At 37.7% G+C, this 21,051-nt stretch overlaps 1 protein-coding gene across 3 annotated transcripts in view; it reads right to left on the reverse strand.

Moving 5' to 3' along the window:
- The window catches only part of CHD1 (chromodomain helicase DNA binding protein 1), an 84,110-nt gene extending 64,750 nt beyond the window's left edge, over positions 1–19,360 (reverse strand). Inside the window, exons 1-5 of one of the 3 annotated variants that reach the window (XM_081320547.1) lie at positions 19,203–19,360; positions 8,162–8,363; positions 2,924–3,028; positions 2,427–2,494; positions 1,036–1,185 (exon numbers count right to left, since the gene is read on the reverse strand). In XM_081320547.1, the coding sequence (XP_081176673.1) occupies positions 1,036–1,185; positions 2,427–2,494; positions 2,924–3,028; positions 8,162–8,363; positions 19,203–19,255 (578 nt within the window). In that variant the 5' untranslated portion in view covers positions 19,256–19,360. The remainder of the gene's footprint in view (positions 1–1,035; positions 1,186–2,426; positions 2,495–2,923; positions 3,029–8,161; positions 8,364–19,202) is intronic. The other 2 variants (XM_081320546.1, XM_081320548.1) reach the window with 2 other exon arrangements.
- Between the last annotated feature and the right edge of the window lie 1,691 nt (positions 19,361–21,051).

The following is a 21,051-nucleotide window of genomic DNA, read 5'->3' on the forward strand; positions in this document are numbered from 1 at the left end:
GCTACTATCGTGTTTCTCCAAAAGTAAGGCCTACCCCCCCAAAAAAGCCCTAGCTTGATTTTTGGGGGTGGGCCTAATATAGTTTTGGTGCGAGGCACACACTTAAAAATCAACCAAGGTGGGGGTAGGATTGTGGATCTGCCTCATGCACTATGCACCTACTTACCTTGCAGTCAGGCCTCTCCTCGCCAGCCCACTTCTTCTGTGGCGTCTTCTGTAGCCAGGCCTGCATTTCTCAGTCACAGGCCTTTCTGGAAGGCCTGTGCAGCCAAGAACCGAGCTATGGTTTCAGTCCATCACTTGGTTCTGCAAGAGCTCTGCAGTCAAGGACCGAGCTATGCATTGAATCCAAAACTCGGTACTTGGCTGCATAGGCCTTCCGGAAAGGCCTGACTGCAAAATACAGGCTAGAATGCAGCTGCTCCTTCAGCCCCAGAAAAAGTGGACTGGCTGGGCCGGACTGTCAGTGCCGGAGGAGAGTAAGACATCCCCTGGAAATAAGACTTGGTGCCTCTTTTGGAGGAAAAAAAAGAGACCCAGTCTTATTTTCAGGGAAACACGGTAGATTGTGAAAATTAAGGGAACAGTTTGGTAAGAAATAGATTTGTTCCTCCTTTTATGACAGAAGAATGAGGATGAAGTAACAGCTCATTGTCTTATAATTTAGCAATGAGCACAAAAAGTAATTCCCTCTAACACAGATTAAACTATCCATAAAATCTCTAAGATATCCATTTGAGGCAACCATTGGCAATTTGACTAATGCAGTTGATGTGGAGACTTGTGGCAACATGCACTCATTTCTATTGGAGCACATGTACTGCTCAAGATGTATCAATCCAAGATTGTACTTTGGTTGTTCTGAAAACTGAGATTTTCATTTGATATTAGAGCTTTGCTCATCTAGGCCATCAATTAAATGTTCCTTTTTAAAATCCAGCTTCCTATCATATAGAGAGATAATTTACTGAGTGAACATTTACCCTAAAGGATTCTTCAATATTAACTTTTACTTTCTAAAGTGGTATTACCTACCTACTTGGAGGCTTCCTGCTTTTGACTTTATTTTTTGGTTCATAATCAGATTCACTCTCTTCACAACTACTTTTATCTCTGCTTTCTTCCATATCAGAATCTGAAGCCGTTCCCGAAACAGATCCTGATCCAGACATTTGCCAATCTTCACTATTCAGGTTAAAATTACAGAAAAAAATATATTTAACTATAAATTCTCAATCTGTTCTAAAAATAAAAACCAAAGCATTTCAGTACTGAGTTTCACAAAAAGGACATTACTATCCACCATATTTTGGAGCAATATTGAACTAGCAGAAAAGTTATTATAAAAGGTTTACAGGAAAAGTATGCAAAATGTTTTAAATATAAAAATATTATTTTTGAATTAAGTAAACTGAAATGAACAATTAAAGTTTTTGTGGGTATTTCAGCTTCATATAACTTTTCAATTTTTCACATGACAATACTTAATCATGAATAATTTAAATCATTAACATAAAGCATTAACTAATTCCTTACAATGATAACTGCTACATTAACAATGTTAAGTATACGGAAAAGTGGCATTTACAAAATAATACCACAGAGGGATTGCTAATTTACATTTCTGAGATTGTGGTGTGTCGATGTGGGAAAAGAACCCCCCCCAAAAACAATGAAAAAAGAGTTTCTTTGTCCTACTTTAAATAATAAATATAGATGATTTTTTAAAAATAAAACAAAAAAGGCAGGTTGCTTAACAAAGTAGCTGCATTCTTCTGTAACTGTTATTCATAGTAATGATTTTTTTAAAGAGACAAGCTTATACAAGACATTAGCTACAATAAATATTTTTCTATCTCCAGCAAGCATCACTATTAACAGCATTTGTCCTGAATTTGAATCTGAGAGAGTGGATTCATTCTTGCATTTATAATGTTTTCTACTATTACTTTGAAATAAAGCAGTTTTGATATAATTTAAAATGTATTTCTTATACTAAAGGACCTGCAAACTAAAGCCCCTTACAACAATCTCCTATTATGTTCGCAAGCTGAAAGAGATGGAGCTCCCCCCATATTGCATTAAGCATCAAATACTTCTCAACATCTCTTAAATATGGCGGTAAGAAAAATCTACACTTCCTAGATTTAAAATCAAGAGGTGGGAGGGACTGTACTGCTCTTTAACTTGCTGAAAAGGAACATAAACTAGTTAGTCACACTTTTGTTCTGCTGTAGTTGCCTGAACTTCTCTCATTAGAATGTTTCCATACAAATCCTGATGTGATTATAGAAAATATACCAATGAAGAAGTATAAGAATATTATTCCTTGGATAATAAAGAAAATATCTCTGAAAATAAACTTGCATTAGTAGGCATGGAGTAAATGAAATAAAGTTTTATGAAGCAAAATTTTTATTTCCTACTCTTTATGTTTCTTCCTCTTGATTTCATTGGATGAGTCATCTCCAGAATCCTCACTACTTGATGATTCCTAAACAGTAAAAAACATGTATGAACTTTATCACCTTATTAATTTAATAATAACAATTCATTAAATGAATATTCTGCCTGACAAATTCATATATAGTTATTCCAAATATCCAAGGAACTGTAGGCTGCAAACAGAAATAAAGAAAACCAACTATAAAGATCCATTAAAAGGCAACTGTATCAAAAATTGTGCTGTCAATGACTTTAACTTTTATACAGTGATTAAAGCATATTCATTAGAATCGTGAAGAAATAGATTTGCTAAGCAATTGTAAAGATGCAATGCCATTCTAAGTTAAGGAAACAATTATTATCTAAAGAGCTTCTAGTCATAAATCTCAAATGTAACTTTTCTTTAATGAGAAACATTCCATTTTTTCTTTAATTATTGAATTATTTAAAAAAATGAAATTCAATTATGATTATTTACCTCTTCTGACCCACTATTTATGGATGCTGCTTTTGACTGCTGTTGCTGTTTCCTGAGCATTGCAGACCTCTGTACAGCAAGAATGCTTGGATTTGATTTCCAAAACTGAAGTAGGATACATGTAAAAACATTACAGAATGGTAAGATAATGGCAGTAGTTGCTAATATTATTTCTTAATGAATTCTCTGGTTAGATAGAAGCTATTTATTTCTTACTTTACTGAAGAGCATTAGGCAATGAAGTAAATCAGCAAATAGCTAGAATGTAGGTAGCAGTATCATTCCTACAGTGAAAGTAACCTAACAGAAATAATAAAGGAAAAACATGTCTACCATGTGGAAGGCCCATTTCTCCCCCATCTTTAATAAACAGTGCTTTCTGACTAGCAAGTGGGCTGCTTTGGGGCTTTGGGTACTCTTCAATATCTTCATCAATGACTTAGATGAGGGAATTGAAGGGGAACTCATCAAATTTGCAGATGACATCAAACTGGCAGGAGTAGCCAACACCCCAGAAGACAAACTCGGGATCCAAGAAGATCTCTACAAACTTGAATAATGGGCCCTATCCAACAAAATGAGTTTCAATGTGGAGAAAAGCTAAGTTTTACATTTAGGCAGGAAAAATCAACGGTACAAGTACAGATTGGGTGAGACCTGGCTTAAAAACAGTAACTGCTAAGCTTGTAAGCCGCCCTGAGTCTTCGGAGAAGGGCGGGATATAAATGTAATAAAAAAAAACAAACTGTTGGAGGGACCTTGGAGTCCTAGTGGACAATCACTTGACTATGAGCCAGCAGAGTGCAGCAGCACCAAAAAAGTTAATACAATCCTGGGTTGTATAAACAGAGGCATAGAATCAAGATCACACGAAGGACTAGTACCTCTTTATAAAACCCTAGTAAGACCACACCTGGAATACTTCAGCCAATTTTGGTCACCATATCACAAAAAAGATATTGAGAGTTTGGGGAAAAATTCAGAGAAGAGCAACTAAGATGATCAAAGGCCTGGAGACTAAAACATACAAAGAATGGCTGCAGGACTTGGGTTTGGCTAGTCTAAAGAAAAGGGGAGACATGACAGCATTATTTCTGTATTTGAGGGGCTGCCACAAAGAAGAGGGGTCACATTATTAACCAAAGCACCAGAGTACAGGACAAGTAACAATGGTTGGAAACTGAGCAAAGAGAGAAGCAACTTGGAATTAAGGAGAAATTTCCTGACAGTGAGGACAATTAACCAGTGGAATAGCTTGTCCCCAGAAATTGTGTACACTCCATCACTGGATTTTTTTAAAAAAGAGGCTAGACAGTCACTTGTCTGAGATGGTATAGGTTCTCCTGCTTGAGCAGGGGGCTGGACTAGAAGACCTCCAAGGTCCCTTCCAGCTCCTATTATTTTTTCTTTTCCTTTCCTTTCCATTCCATTCTTATTCATATCTATTCTAAATCCTAAAAAGATTTAGCCTGACACACAAATTAGTTGTTATTGTAAAACACTACCTGCATCCACTCCAAAATTGTGCACCACAATTAGAGGGGCATTATCTAATCAGAGTTTATGGGATCTATTTCAGTTACTGCATATCTGCAGAACTGAGAAAAATATTTATGGATATTAAGAACCAGTAGGTAACCTATTATAATAAATAAACCTAAATATGTTTAAACAAATGGTTCAAGTGAGTGGTTAGCACCTTATATTTTATTAAAAATATTTCTACTTCTTTGAAAGATGCCTTTTTCAAATTACTACCCTTTTTTAGACAAAAGGTTTGTAGCCAGCAACTACAAGAATGTTTATAAAAATATGATTATCTAAGATCAATGTCAATCTGGCTGCAGCCTACATACAGCAATGAAACATCTGTGGCTGCCATAATTAATAATTTTGCACTAGAAAGTGCTACATATAAATTATTACATATGAACTATAATTATCAATATCCAACCACCTATCCTCCACAAACTTGCATGCTAAATTTATATGGAAATATCCTACTCATGGTCCCAATTCATAGTTTAGTTATTAGGAGTAGGATCTTTTTAGCAAATGAATTCCTTTATGAAAATGGTCTCCTAAGAATCACTCCAGTGATCTTTACATTACCTTGTTATAAAAGCTATTTCAAGACATGATCATTTAACTGGACATTTAGTGAGTAAAGTTGCTCTAGAACCAGACTGCTTTTATATTCTTACACTCTCAGTGTTTGATTATATAGAAGTTTAATATAAACAAACAACATCTGAACTTTCTTTTTGTATGAATTCATTTAGGAAAAAAGGAATATAAGAATAAATTCAGTAAGACAGTTTCTGAATGAAAGCAAACAGAAATCTTATTGCATTACAGTAAACAATTGCTCAACTACTGTAAAGTGTATATTGCAAAATAATTCCCAAAGCTTAATTTTTATTACTTTTGTCAGTAATTTATATACAAAAAATCTATATAAGGTTTTTGAAGCTCCTAATGAGGGCTAAAAATGATGCTGTGTTTGTTTACTTCAACAGCTACTAAGCACTGAAACAAATTCAAATTACTGTTAAAAATATTTCCAGTAGGCTACCTTTCTTGTGCCACACTTAGTAAGTTTATCTTTTAAACAAAATTTCAAAAGTTATTTCCAACTGAAACATTTAATCATGGGTTTGGTAAATACAAGTAAATAAATTAGATAATTCTAGATCAACTTTTTTTCTCTTACTTGTATAGACACAAAGCATATTAAAGAGGGCTCATTCAATGCATTTATTATGCCATAGCAGTATTTTAAGTGATCAAATCTCTCCTTGGGAAAGAGGGATTGGAGGAAGTCTTTCAAGGTAACTTTCAGAACTATTCTAAGCATAGTTGCTTTGTCAAAAGTTGCTCAGATCCTTCTCCATTTGGCATTAGATTAGGTTTTATAGCAGAACCAAGAAAGCACTTGGCTGTACTGGATTATTTTGTGGGTTGCTTTAAGGTCCCCGCTACTCCTATTTAAAATCTACACAAAACCCCTGGATGAAGTTATCCCTCAGATGAAAAACAATCAATATGCTAACAATCCTCAGCTTTATATTCATCTTTGTCACAAGTGACATTGGCAAGTTTTTCACTTAGTGGTTTGAGACTGCACGGAAGGGAACAAGTTAACCCTAGTTCATTCAAGTTCAACCCTAGTTAAAATAAAACCTTGGGGCTCCCTGGGTCTGGTGATTCTTCATCTTTAATACTAGGTAGGGAACATTCCCCCAGAATTGGTGTGCAACTTGAGGGTCCTTCTGGACACCCAGCTCTTCCTGGAGAGATTTTGTATGGATTTGTTTTGTGCATCTGACATTGTCAAGTTTTTTACTTAGTGGTTTGAGGTGTTATTTTATTTTATTTATTTATTTTATTTTATTAGACTTAGATTTTTTTTTTTAGATTTTATTAGATTTATAAACCGCCCTTTCCTGAAGGACTCAGGGCGGTTTACAGGGCATTTTAAAATCATATAAATATAAAATACAAAGTTAAAAGAGAATTAAAAGATTAAATTATCCCTGAAAATAAAACCCCAGTTAAAATTCTCAGCCTGGGTCAGAGAGCTCAAAGAGCCAAGTCTTCAGGTCCCGGCGGAATGAGCGTAGGTCAGGGGCAGTCCTGAGCTCCACGGGCAGCTGGTTCCAGATGGTAGGCGCACCCACAGAGAAGGCCCTCACCCTGGGTGTTATCCGCCGGCAATCTTTTACCGGTGGCACCCTGAGAAGACCCTCCCTCTGCGAGCGCACTGGACGAAGGGTACTTGATGCTGGCAGCAGGTGTTCCCTCAAATATCCCGGACCCAAGCCATTTAGGGCTTTATAGGTCATCACCAGCACTTTGAATCTCACCCGGAGGGCAACCGGAAGCCAATGCAGCTCACGGAGTAGAGGTGTTACATGGGAGTATCGGGAAACCCCCATCACAACTCGCGCGGCCGCATTCTGCACCAGTTGTAGTCTCCGAATGGTTCTCAAGGGCAGCCCCATGTAGAGAGCATTGCAATAGTCTAAACGGGAGGTCACGAGCGCATGAGTGACTGTGCGTAGGGCATCTCGGTCCAGGTAGGGTCGCAACTGGCGGACCAGGCGAACCTGGGCAAAAGCTCCCCTGGTCACGGTTCATATATGATCTTCTCCCGTAGGACTCAGGGCAGTTCACAAGATTTTTTAAAAAACAATACAGCAAATTACAAAAATTAAAAACAATTAAAATGATTACATTAACCTTGAAATAAAAACCCCAATTAAAATACAATTGAAACCCCAGTTAATACTCTCAGTCCAGGCCAGAAAGCTCAAAGAGCCAGGTCTTCAGGTCCCGGCGGAATGAGCGAAGGTCAGGGGCAGTCCTAAGCTCTACAGGCAGCTGGTTCCAAAGGGCCGGCGCACCCACAGAGAAGGCCCTCCCCCTGGGTATTGAGACTAAATGGAAGGGAACACGTTAACCCTAGTTCATTCAAGTTCAACCCTAGTTAAAATAAGACCTTGGGGCTCCTTGGGTCTGGTGATTCTTCATCTTTAATACTAAATAGATACATTCCTCCAGAAGTGGAGGAAGTGCAACCTGGGGGTCCTTCTGGACACCCAGCTCTTCCTGGAGAGATTCTGTATAGACTTGTTTTGTACATCTATTGCACCCTTTGCTCTTACTGTCAATCACATCTTAATGGCCTTTAAATGTATTACTGAAATAAGCTTTTTTCTTGAAGAAGTTTCAGAAGCTTCAACTAGTACACAATGCAGTAACACATGCATACTTGGAAGCTGCAAAGTTTGCCGGCAAAAGCACCAAGGGGTAATCTATATTAGCTTCCAGTATACTTTTGGGTACAATTCAATTTGCTGGTTATTATCTTTAAAGGCCTATTTGGCATACCCAAGTTATTTGTGGGACTATCCATTTCTGAGAGTTTATGCCCATTTCACTAGATGCTACAGGGTCAGGACACACCAGGTTTTTGTCCTCTCATGCTGTATTATTTTAATTGATTCTGGGTTGTTATATTGTTTTTATATATATTGTTCACCCTTAGAATTATGTACTTAAAATGAGCAGCTATAAATAAATGCATGTTGTGCAATGCTTCTATCAATTACTTTTTCCAGCATTGCAGTGTATTTTAAAACAAAATAACTATTACATTTCCAATTGTGTTTCATATGCTGTTAATACAGTATTAATTTAAAATAGTGTCAATTATAAATAATTCATTCATTTTACCTCAGCTCCATCAACCTTTGGATGTTTAGCTTGGACTTTCTTTTCCTTGGATGTGTCAGACTCCGATTCTGATTGACTGCCAGACTCTGAACCAGAATCTGAATCACTGCTTCCTGATCGGCTGCTACTTCCATTGCTGCTGCTTCCAGAACTTGAACCAGATCCAGATCCAGATGCTGACCCAGAATCATCATCTGATTGGCTGCAATTATAAATAATTAAGAAAGCTAGGAAAAGGCAATAAACCAATATTTATTTTTAATTTTAAAGCTCCTCTAATAGAGTTAAAATAGTATTCATAGATCTTCAGTGAATTACATCTTAGACTGGGGCTTCCATGAAATCTATATCAATCTATTAAAACATTTCACTCAATTCAAATAGTAAATTAGGTGCTTGGATAGTTGTTCTTAAAAAATGGAGAAGACACAGCACTGAATGATTTCAGGCATCATGTTGCTAAGCAACTGAGCACTTCATTCTGAACTTAGTAATATTAACAGCAGCAAAGAGAACACTGGCTTAATTTTTCCTCCTGTAATCTGGTTACCATGCTAGTCATGAAAGAATTCTCTTCCTCCACAATTAACATGGAAGCACAGTGATCCTCTGTCAGCCTTCCTTTGAAGCTTGTTTTTATGGTAATCATTGGGACGTTAAAATATTTTTGCAAGCCAGTAATTTGGGGAACCTTATTTATACGCTGCTTTATATTTCAGTTTCTTATATGCAGCTTTCTTAACACAAACATAAATAAAAGCAATTGACTAGCTGCACTGATTTGTTCCACATTTGATAAAATCTGTCCCAAGAAATTTCCACAATACAGCAACTAAAACATTCTTTTCCAAATAGGCACTCCCTATCATGTTTCTAATATAAAGCACAGACATATTCATAATGTTCAACAGAATGTATGCTTATATAAAAGGGAAATTTGTCTATCCATCTGTCCCATCCATGAAAAAAATAATAAAGCAGAAATAAGCAACATGATGTTCAAGAGCAGCCCAATATGTCCCTAAGCACTTCTCTTGATACTAATCACGCTCCTTGTCTTACTGAATTTATAAAAAATGATTATTTTCGAACATTAAAGATGTTAGAATGCTATAAAATAAGGTATTAGCATCTAATTTCAATATTCATTTGTAGAAATGTGTTTGGCTCCCACACCCTCATGCTGTATAATAAAAGAACCCAAAGAGTCAGAATAGAAGAGAAAGAACTGAAGAAAATCGCAAAATACAAAAGAATTGCAAATAGAAATAGAACTATTGTGGCAAAGAAAGCAAAGATAGTACTAATAGTAATAGCTGCCTTGAGTGCAATTCCAAACCCCCCCCAAAAAACTGGAGCTCCACAACACCATCAAACAGCATTTGCCTATGCCAGGACTTTGTGAAGGCCTGGGCAGAGAGATATATCTTCAAGGATCTCCAAAATATCAACAATTTTGAACTTTTTTAGAATTCTCTTTTTAGGAGGCCAGTTGCCATGGCAAATACAGTGATTTGAAAACCATATTTAAACTATCTAGAGTAGAAGTATACAATGTGAGGCTTATGGAAACTTGTAGTCTCCAAAAGCCTAAAATCCAGCTCCATCTCAAACATTATTACAATGCTTAAAGTGACTGAAAGAAGAATTAAATACACAACCAAAAAATAATCACAGTGGGCACATTTAATTATATATAATTGCAAATTATAGTACATTTATTTCTAAATAACATTATTAACAAGATGCAGTTGTCTTCAGGTTATTTCTAGAAAAATGAGAAAAGTTTAATCTAAAATATCTTTCATTTCGGTGAATTATTTGAATATTGTTTCACAAGTTAGGTTTCGCAAAGAGAAAACAGGATAGGTGGATACCAATCTTCACTTCTTCATGCATTTCTACAATGGCAAGCTGTGATAGCAAAATATTATTGGACTTATTGGAACATGTAACTCCAAAGTATACAATGACAATGATAGCCAGAAAATAAGATACAGGTGAGAGAACTTTAGCTCCTTTCAGTCCCTTCACTCCTAAAACTGCCCAAATGAGAGGATGCCCTCTTTCCATCACAAAAAATATATCTTAAAGATATATATCTTTTCCTATTGGTGGAGGATAGCATCCAAAATTCTATGAAAACAAGAAATCTAGTGAGAATATGATATCAATAATACATCTTTAAAAGGATCTTTAGATGTTAAGCTTACATGATAAATGACGAAACAGAACCAGACAGCCCTTCTACCCAATGGGCATCTGTTATTAAAAACAGAGATTATATGCTCCTGGCCAATATACCTTGATTCTTTCAGGAAAAAACAAGAATTATGCACACGTGAATCCATGTAGAAAACCTAAATGGGCCCAGTGCTCTTCAACATCTTCGTCAAAGATTTGGATGAGAGGGTAGATGGGGAACTCATCAAATTTGCAGGTGACACCAAGCTGGCAGGAATAGCCAACATTCCTAATGATAGGCTTAAGATACAGAAGGATCTTGACAGACTTGAACATTGGGCACTAACAAAATGAAATCCAAAGGTGAAAAAAGTAAGGTTCTACATTTAGGCAACAAAAACTAAATGTACAGGTATAGGTGGTACCTTGCTCAATAGTAGTAACTGTGAGAGGGATCTCAGAGTCCTAGTGGGCAATCATTTAAATATGAGCAAGCAGTGTGTTGCAGCTGCCAAAAAAGCCAACGCAGTGCTAACAGAGGGATAGAATCAAGATCAAGTGAAGTACTAATACCACTTTACAATGCCTTGGTAAGGCCACACTAGGAATACTGCATCCAGTTTTGGTCACTATGATGTAAAAAAGATGTTGAAAGAGTACAGAAAAGAGCAACAAAGATGATTAGGAGACTGAAGGCTAAAACATATAAAGAATGGTTGCTGGAATTGGGTATGTCTAGTTTAATGAACCCCTTCATGCCTTGTCGTGGCGAAGGGGCTTGTGTAATTCAACGAAGCTATGAGCTATGCTGTGCAGGGCCAACCAAGACAGAAAGGTCATAGCAGAGAGTTCTGAGAAAACGTGATCCACTGGAGAAGGAAATGGCAACCCACTCCAGTATCTTTGCCATGAAAACCCTATGGACAGTACCAAAAGGAAAAACGATATGACGCTGGAAGATGAGCCCCTCAGGTCGGAAGGCGTCCAATATGCTACTGGGGAAGAGCAGAGGGCTAGTACTAGTAGCGCCAGAAAGAATGAAGCGAATGGGCCAAAGCCGAAAGGACGCTCAGCTGTGGATGTGTCTGGTGGTGAAAGGAAAGTCCGATGCTGTAAAGATTTTTTTCTCCATAGGAACCTGGAATGTAAAATCCATGAATCAAGGAAAGTTGGACGTGGTCAAACAAGAGATGACAAGACTGAACATCGACATCTTAGGTATCAGCAAACTAAAATTGACAGGAATGGGTGAATTTAATTCAGATGACCATCAGGCATACTACTGCGGGCAAGAATCCCTCAGAAGAAATGGAGTAGCCTTCATAGTCAATACAAGAGTAGGAAAAGCAATACTGGGATACAATCCTCAAAATGACAGAATGATCTCAGTTCGAATCCAAGGCAAACCATTCAATATCACAGTAATCCAAGTCTATGCCCCAACCACCAGTGCTGAAGAGGATGAAATTGACCAGTTCTATGAAGCCCTACAGCACCTTATAGAATTAACACCCAAAAATGATGTCCTTATCATCATGGGGCACTGGAATGCTAAAGTAGGAAGCCAAAAGATAACCAGAATAACAGGCAAGTTTGGCCTTGGAGTACAAAATGAAGCAGGGCACAAGCTGATAGAATTTTGTCAAGAGAATATGATGGTCATAGCAAACACTCTTTTCCAACAACCCAAGAGACGGCTCTACACATGGACATCACCAGACGGTCAACACAGAAATCAGACTGACTATATGCTCTGCAGCCAAAGATGGAGAAGCTCTATACAGTCAGTAAAAACAAGACCAGGAGCTGACTGTGGCTCAGACCATGAGCTTCTAGTTGCAAAGTTTAGTCTTAAAGTGAAGAAAGTAGGGAAAGTAGGCACTAGGCCACTCAGGTATGAACTAAATCATATCCCTGATGAATATACAGTAGAGGTGACAAATAGATTTAAGGAATTAGATCTGATAGACAGAGTGCCTGAAGAACTATGGACAGAGGTTCGCAACATTGTACAAGAAGTAGCAACTAAAACCATCCCAAAGAAAAAGAAATGCAAGAAAGCAAAATGACTGTCTGAGGAAGCTTTGCAAATAAATAGCTGAGGAAAGAAGGGAAGTGAAAGGCAAGGGAGAAAAAGAAAGATACGCCCAATTGAATGCAGAATTCCAGAGAATAGCTAGAAGTATGCCTTCTTAAATGAACAGTTCAAAGAAATAGAAGAAAACAATAGAGTAGGGAGGACCAGAGATCTCTTCAAGAAAATTGGACAGATGAAGGGAACGTTTCATACAAAAATGGGCACGATAAAGGACCAAAATGGCAGGGACCTAACATAGGCAGAAGAGATTAAGAAGAGATGGCAAAATTACACAGAACAACTATAGAGGAATGAGCTTAACGTCCCTGATAATCACAATGAGGTGGACACTGACCTCGAGCCAGACATCCTAGAATGTGAAGTGAAGTGGGCCTTAGAAAAGCTGAGCAACCACAAAGCTAGTGGAGGTGACAGTATTCCAGCTGAGCTATTCAAAATCTTAAAAGACGATGCAGTAAAAGTGCTACACTCAATTTGCCAGCAAATTTGGAAAACTCAACAGTGGCCACAGGATTGGAAAAGATCAGTTTACATTCCAATTCCAAAGAAAGGCAGTGCCAAAGAATGTTCAAACTATCACACCATTGCACTCATTTCTCATGCTAGTAAAGTTATGCTTAAAATCCTACAAGTTAGACTCCTGCAGTATGTGGATTAAGAACTACCAGAGGTACAGCCAGGATTTCGAAGAGGCAGAGGAACTAGAGATCAAATTGCCAACGTACGCTGGATCATAGAGACAGCTAGAGAGTTCCAGAAAAACATCTACTTCTGCTTCATTGACTATGCTAAAGCCTTTCATTGTGTGGATCATACTGTGGCAAGTTCTTAAAGAGATGGGCGTACCAGACCATCTTATTTGTCTCTTGAGAAACCTATATGTGGGCCAAGAAGCAACAGTGAGAACTGGACACGGAACCACTGACTGGTTCAAAATTGGGAAAGGAGTCCGGCAAGGCTGTATACTGTCGCCCTGCCTATTTAACTTATATGCAGAGCACATCATGAGAAAGGCAGGGCTAGATGAATCACAAGTTGGAATTAAGATTGCCAGGAGAAATATCAACAACCTAAGATATGCAGATGATACCACTCTAATGGCAGGAAGTGAAGAAGAACTAAAGAGCCTCGTGTTGCGGGTGAAGAAGGAGAGTTCAAAACCTGGGTTGAAACTTAACATTAAGAAAACCAAGATCATGGCATCCGGCCCTCTCAATTCCTGGCAAATAGATGGGGAAGAAATGGAGGTAGTGACAGATTTTATTTTCCTGGGCTCCAAGATCACTGCAGATGGGGACTGTAGCCAAGAAATTAAAAGACGCTTGCTCCTGGGGAGGAAAGCCATAGCAAATCTAGACAGCACACTAAAAAGCAGAGACATCACCCTGTCAACAAAAGTACGTATAGTCAAGGCTATGGTCTTCCCAGTTGCAATGTATGGCAGTGAAAGTTGGACTATAAAAAAGGCTGAGCGCCAAAGAATTGAGGCCTTTTAACTATGGTGCTGGAGAAGACTCCTGCGAGTCCCTTGGACTGCCAGGTGATCAAACCGGTCAGTCATAGAGGAGATCAACCCTGACTGCTCTTTAGAAGGCCAGATCCTGAAGCTAAAACTCAAATACTTTGGCCACCTAATGAGAAGGAAGGACTCACTGGAGAAGAGCCTAATGCTGGGAAAGATTGAGGGCAATAGAAGAAGGGGACGACAGAGAATGAGATGGCTGGATGGAGTCACTGAAGCAGTAGGCGTGAGCTTAAATGGACTCCAGAAGATGGTAGAGGACAGGAAGGCCTGGAGGAACGTTGTCCATAGGGTCGCGATGGGTCGGACACAACTTCACAGCTAACAACAACAAAGTTTAATGAAGAGAAGGACTAGGATGACATGATAGCAGTGTTCCAATATGTCAGGGGTTGCCAAAAAGAAGAGGAAATCAAGCTTTTCTCCAAAGCACCTGAAGGCAGCACAAAAAGCAATGGATGGAAACTAGTCAAAGAGAGAAGCAACCTAGAACTGAAGAGAAATTTCCTGACAGTTAGAACAACTGATCAGTGGAACAACCTGCTTCCAGAAGTTGTGAATGCTCCAAAACTGGAAGTTTTAAAAAAGAGAATGGACAACCATTTGTTTGAAATAGTATAGGGTTTCCTGCTTGAGCAGGAGGTTGGACTAGAAGACCTCCAAGGTCCCTTCCAACTCTATAATTATTACTATTACTATTACTATTATTATTATTATTATTAATTATATTTGCATGACTATATGCAATGTTTATTACAAATGTTACCTGTCATAAAAATGTTTAAGAATTTACAAAGATTGAAATGAAGCATATAACATAGCTTTCAAATTAATCTAAGGGTCCCATATAGAAAACTAGTGGGTTTTTCTTTTTACAAAAAGAATACTCCTATTTCTGAGAAACATGAATGAATGGACGAGAACTCAATGGCCCAGTTCATATTTTAGAATAGATGAACGAGTATTTCTTTGTAGCATATTAGATTTTAAGCTTGCATTCAAACAAGAAATACAGGAAAGTCAAAACAGATGCCTAAATTAAGAAAAATCCTTTCCTATTGTTTCTCCCTACAGAAGGTTCTGTAAGGATGATTTCACAGATGTAAATATTAGCGGATTCTCTAGACATCTGAATGACAGAAACCGAGTTCTGAGCACAAACTGATGTTCTTTTGATCACAATTTTGCTAAATTCTTCCTTAACACTCTTGAGCTATATTGTGCATTTACCTTTATTTTTTTCTTTGTACAAAATGAACAATAATGGAATTGTTCCCATTAAGAGGCATAGTCAGAATTTATCATGTTTTAATTTCTTCAGTTACACTACTTCAACCTGGTTTACCTTCTTTCAATAATCTCACTGATTTTATAACTTTATTTTCAACCATAGACATTATCAATTATTACATTTGTATCAATTCCACTGTTGAGTACAGTATATCACTATCATTCCTATGCAAATCTTTCAAATATTCCTTCCAGCATTCCATCACTGAAATTTAATTCTAATCATTTCATTCCATTCACACAACTGCAAACTTCTCTAGCCCTCTCCTCCAATTTCCCCCCCAAAATTATTTCCATCAAGATCACTCGCATTTTCTCTATATCTTTTCATTTAATCATTCCCTCTTTGAGTACAAAGTAGTCCTTGATACGCGACCATAATGAAGCTGCCTATTATAGGCATAAATCAGGTTGGTTACAGGATTGACCCATTTTATGACTTTTGCAGCAGTAGTTAAGCAAATCTATTGTTTGGCATGGCATGTTTTTATCAAAAACTGGAAGTAACATCCACCTTTCAGCAGTACCATGAACAGTCACATGAACACCTGACCTGCAGTCACCTGACTAGGGAACAACTATCAAACCTGAATAATAATTCTCCCTTTTTCCAGATAGGTTGTAATTCTGAACTATTGCTTAAGCTGAGGACCCATACACCCATACAAAATTTTTCTTTTGTTGCTTTTCCATCAATCTTTTTTTCTTCATCCACAACTTATTTCACTCCATCATTCCTCAAGCATCCTTTTCATATTTTTATTTAACATAACACCACCCGCTTGTATGTCCCTTTATAGTATAATTATTTCACTGTGTTCCAAACATTTTCCTCCTCCTCATTGTCTACATTGATTTCACATTATGTTGGGAGATTAATTTTCTAATACTTTTTCATGCGGTACTAAAATGCATATTCTTGCAGCGATTTCATACTCAGATTATATTCTATCACTATTTTTCCTTCTATGTCCTTTTCCTAATCTACAAAATGCTAAATAGTCTGTTTGCATTCAGAATCTCTCAATATCTTTCTATTCTTCAGTAATTTTTTTTCACCCTTAAGCAGTCAGATTAATCATGGTTTTAAATTCATTCCTTAGGTTACATTTGTGGCATACTGATCAAAATACTAAAACTGGACCAATATTGCCCTTAGCAGAAACACTATCTGGCATGGATACAAGAAAGATTTCTAACAGTCTCTACTTTTATCTTCCCCCAAACACTTAAAATCTTAACTGACCAAAGCCAAGAGTGGAGTTCCATACTCAAGGATCTACTTTTAATATAAGAAATATCTGATAAAAAGCATGAATTAATGAATAAAGTGAATGAATAAAAGAGACGTTGTGTATGGGAAAATATGTAACTGATCTAAACTAAAGTGGTCTGGACTTAATAAGATCTACAAAATTAAGAATACCAACAAGATGAAATTTCTAGAACAGAAAAGCACACCCGCTCAATCAAATGGATATTAAATAAGCTCATCAGAGACAATATATTAGTTTCAAGGGACTATGGTATGTTAATCCATTAAGATTAATTACTGATCTTAGTTTTAAATTTCTTACTTTCTCTCTCTCTCTCTCTCTCTTACCCCCCCCCCCTGCTTTTATGCCTAAAGAAGGCATAGAACTTGTAGTCTCCTGGTTTCTAGGCCAGCAATTTAACCACACTACATCAAACTGGATCTTAATTACCGGTAGTTACTTAATTCCAGAATAAATGTACAGTATTAAACTCACTTTTAAAGAAAGTATATCTTTTTTAACATTTACTAAATAATTATTAAAACAATCAGTAACTGATCTTATTGATAAATCAATTAAAGGCTGCATTTCTTTTCATAAAATTCTGCTGAAAATTGATTAAATGCACAAATCAATGGCAATTTTTGTATGAAATGATAAAAGATTTTAACAAATCTATAAATTAGTATGCCAGAATTAACACTAACATGACAACTAGCATTATTGTACAGATCTGTATCAAATACCAGTGCTGAGAGATTATTACATACAGGTTATTACTTCAGAACAACCCTAGATTAATGTTCCTCAAACTGGATATCCTCTAAGACAGTATTTCTCAATGTTAGCAACTTTGAGATGTGTGGATTCAAGCTCCCAGAATTCCCCAGCCAGAATAGTAATCCTAAAGTTATCAAGGCTGAGAAATGCTGCTCAATATCATCTCTTAAAATCTCCTAGCCAGTATGGCTAATGCTGAAATCTATGTAACTGAGCCCCACCCTCACTTAGTTTGATAAGATTTACCAAATCATTTACTGTTTTTATTTCATAAATGGGTACTGAGATAAAGTGACATATTTCTGAAAAACATGCATAAAAATGTAGATGAGCAACAGACAAGCTTAATTTTACATTGTTCTTCACAATTATTTTGCAACAGGTAGCTTTGCCTTTACGCCTGCTCCTTCTTCCTTTCAGTTCTTGTTCCAACTTTGCTCTAAAGCATCTTCCCTAAGACTCTTACATCATTCTCAACTTTAGTTTGGTTTCCTATTTAGAGTACTGATAGCCCTCGACCTACGACCACAATTGAACCCCAAATTTCTGTTGCTAAGCAAGACAGTTGTTAGGTGAACTTTGCCCCATTTTATGAGGAACTAGAGATCAAATTGCCAATATACGCTGGATCATGGAAAAAGCTATGGAGTTCCAGAAAACATCTACTTCTGCTTCATTGACTATGCTAAAGCATTTGTGTGGATCACAACAAACTGTGGCAAATTCTTAAAGAGATGGGAGTACCAGACCATCTTATTTGTCTCTTGAGAAACCTATTTGTGGGCCAAGAAGCAACAGTGAGAACTGGACACGGAACCACTGATTGGTTCAAAATTGGGAAAGGAGTCTGGCAAGGCTGTATACTGTCGCCCTGCCTATTTAACTTATATGGAGAGCACATCATGAGAAAGGCAGGGCTAGATGAATCAAAAGTTGGAATTAAGATTGCTGGGAGAAATATCAACAACCTAAGATATGCAGAAGATACCACTCTAATGGCAGAAAGTGAAGAGGAACTAAAGAGCCTCTTGTTGCGAGTGAAGAAGGAGAGTGCAAAACTTGGGTTGAAACTAAACATTAAGAAAATCAAGATCATGGCATCCGGCCCTCTCAATTCCTGGCAAATAGATGGGGAAGAAATGGAGGTAGTGACAGATTTTATTTTCCTGGGCTCCAAGATCACCACAGATGGGGACTGCAGTCAAGAAATTAAAAGACACTTGCTCCTGGGGAGGAAAGCCATGGCAAATCTAGACAGCACACTAAAAAGTAGAGACATCACCTGCCAACAAAAGGGCATATAGTGAAGGCTATGGTCTTCCCAGTTGCAATGTATGGCAGTGAAAGTTGGACTATAAGAAAGGCTGATCGCCAAAGAATTAAGGCCTTTGAACTATGGTTCTGGAGAAGACTCTTGCGAGTTCCTTGGACTGCAAGGCATTCAAATCGGTCAGTCCTAGAGGAGATCAGCCCTGACTGCTCTTTAGAAGGCCAGATCCTCAAGCTGAAACTCACTTTGGCCACCTAAGGAAAGACTTACTGGAGAAGAGCCTAATGCTGGGAAAGGTTGAGGGCAAGAGTAGAAAGGGATGACAGAGAATGAGGTGGCTGGATGGAGTGACTGAAGTATTATTATTATTATTATTATTATTATTATTATTATTATTATTATTATTATTATTATTATTATTATTATTATTATTATTATTTCTATACCGCCCTATTCCCTAAGGACTCAGGGCAGTTTACAGGGCAAGGTTAAAACAGTTAAAACAGTACAAAAATTAAGATAAAATTAAGATTTACCAATATTACACTATACATAAAGTCTGAAATCCCAAAACAACTATGTAAATTTTCAAAGGTTATACAAAATATTAAGATTATATCAAAGTGAATCCCAGTGCATACCTTGATTCTCCACTAGTGTTCCTTGTGCTTTCTTCATCACTGTGCCCATTCATTGTAAATATTCACCAAGATAAAAATATAAATAAAAGTTATCCCAGCCTGTAACTAGGATATAAAATGTCTTTTTAGAAGGCTCTCTTCTTTGTGCTTCAGATATTTCACTGTGTTCAGCAGTTCATGATTCTTGCATAAGTTACCTTTAAAAAAATTAAACAACTATTTGAAATGTTTACATAATCAATGTTGTGGATATTGTAGTAGCATTATTTATTTAACAAACTGAATATGCACTCCTTTCTATTCTGTAACAGTTCTATAATATCACTTATGTAAAAGATAAAATTAGATCAATGTTTTCAACAATTTTCAGCAATAGGATTTTAATCCATCAATTAATTCATATAACCCAATCCCACTCTGACAATAAAGTTGTGTACATAATCATATCTTGCTCAACTCAATTTTCTGGTTTCCCACAATACTATGAACACAGGTTGAGTTATACAAAATACACTGTGTCTTACAATTACAAGCTGTATATATAAAAAAATCATTATCTCAATAATTTCTATAAAATTCACAAAGGTACTATCAATACTGTTCAGAGATAGGTTAGCTTCTTGTTTTGAAAATCTAATTCTATCGTATTTCTACAGTACCTGAAAATTAGATTTAAATAACTATGACATAGGAAAAAGAACAATGTATTCTTTCCCCCCCCCCTATATCAGTTTCTACAAAAGATAACATACTATACAGGCAGACTTTGACTTACAACAATTCATTTAGTGACCATTCAAAGTTGACTTATGGCCATTTTTCACACATACGAGGATTGCAGCACACCCACGGTCATGTGATTAAAATTCAGGCACTTGACAAATGGTTCATATTTATGACAGTTGCAGTATCCCGGGGTTATGTGATCACCTTTCACAACCTTCTGACAAGCAAAGTCAATGGGGAATTCAGATTCACTTAACAATTGTGTTACCAACTAAGCAACTGCAGTGATTCACTTAAAATTGTGAATAAGGGGGGGGGGGAAACCCACATCTTTATAACCCACTCATACATAAGAGGGGAAAAAAAATCTAGTCAGTTTTGGGATAACAAAAAGCGTGCATATATATTATTATAATTTATATAGTAAAGTACTAGCCTGCTTTTAATGCTACAGTTAAGGTCTATTTCAATTAAAAGGTCTAAGCTCATGCCCAACTACAAGGCGAGAGTGGGCACACGGTTGGAACAGATGCAAACTTAAGGCCAAAGGCCATTATTCGCAGGCACCAGTCAGCTGAGTTTCGTGCGGGGTTCTCTCCCGCGCTCTTCTCTTTTTAGGAAACCCGGGCAAAGGCGGGGCCACTGTTTAGAGCAGTAGGAAGGCAGCGCTTAGACACCCTCACCGCCAGCCTGTCAGCCAATGAGGAGCGGGCCTCGTGGATTTAGTGGGTGCCAAAACAAATGGGCTTTCTCCCCTCCCTCCGGTTCCCCCGTAGCGTCATGGGTGCCTCTCACGACTCCGCACACGGCGCCTTTCTATTACTATTAACCGTCAACGGGAGTTTTTTTTTTTTTTGCCCCTTTCAAGGCTGCGCGCGGCGTGCCCGCCTGCCGTTCCCTCCCCGGCTTGCGAAAGCTTCTCTGACTCTCTCACAACCGCCTCTCTCTCCGCAGCCGCAGCCTGGTAAACAAAGGGAGATGGCGGGGGGACCTGAAAAAAGCAGGACCCAAGGCCAGGGCAGCAGCGTGGTCGCTTCGTCCGAGCTGCTGTGGGAGGGAAGGAGGGAGGGAGGGACAAAGCGAGGACCGCGGGACAGGCGGGCAGCCCAGCGGTGCCGCATCT

Source organism: Vipera berus (assembly GCF_964194415.1).
Source record: "Vipera berus genome assembly, chromosome: 2".
NCBI classification, from domain to species: domain Eukaryota; kingdom Metazoa; phylum Chordata; class Lepidosauria; order Squamata; family Viperidae; genus Vipera; species Vipera berus.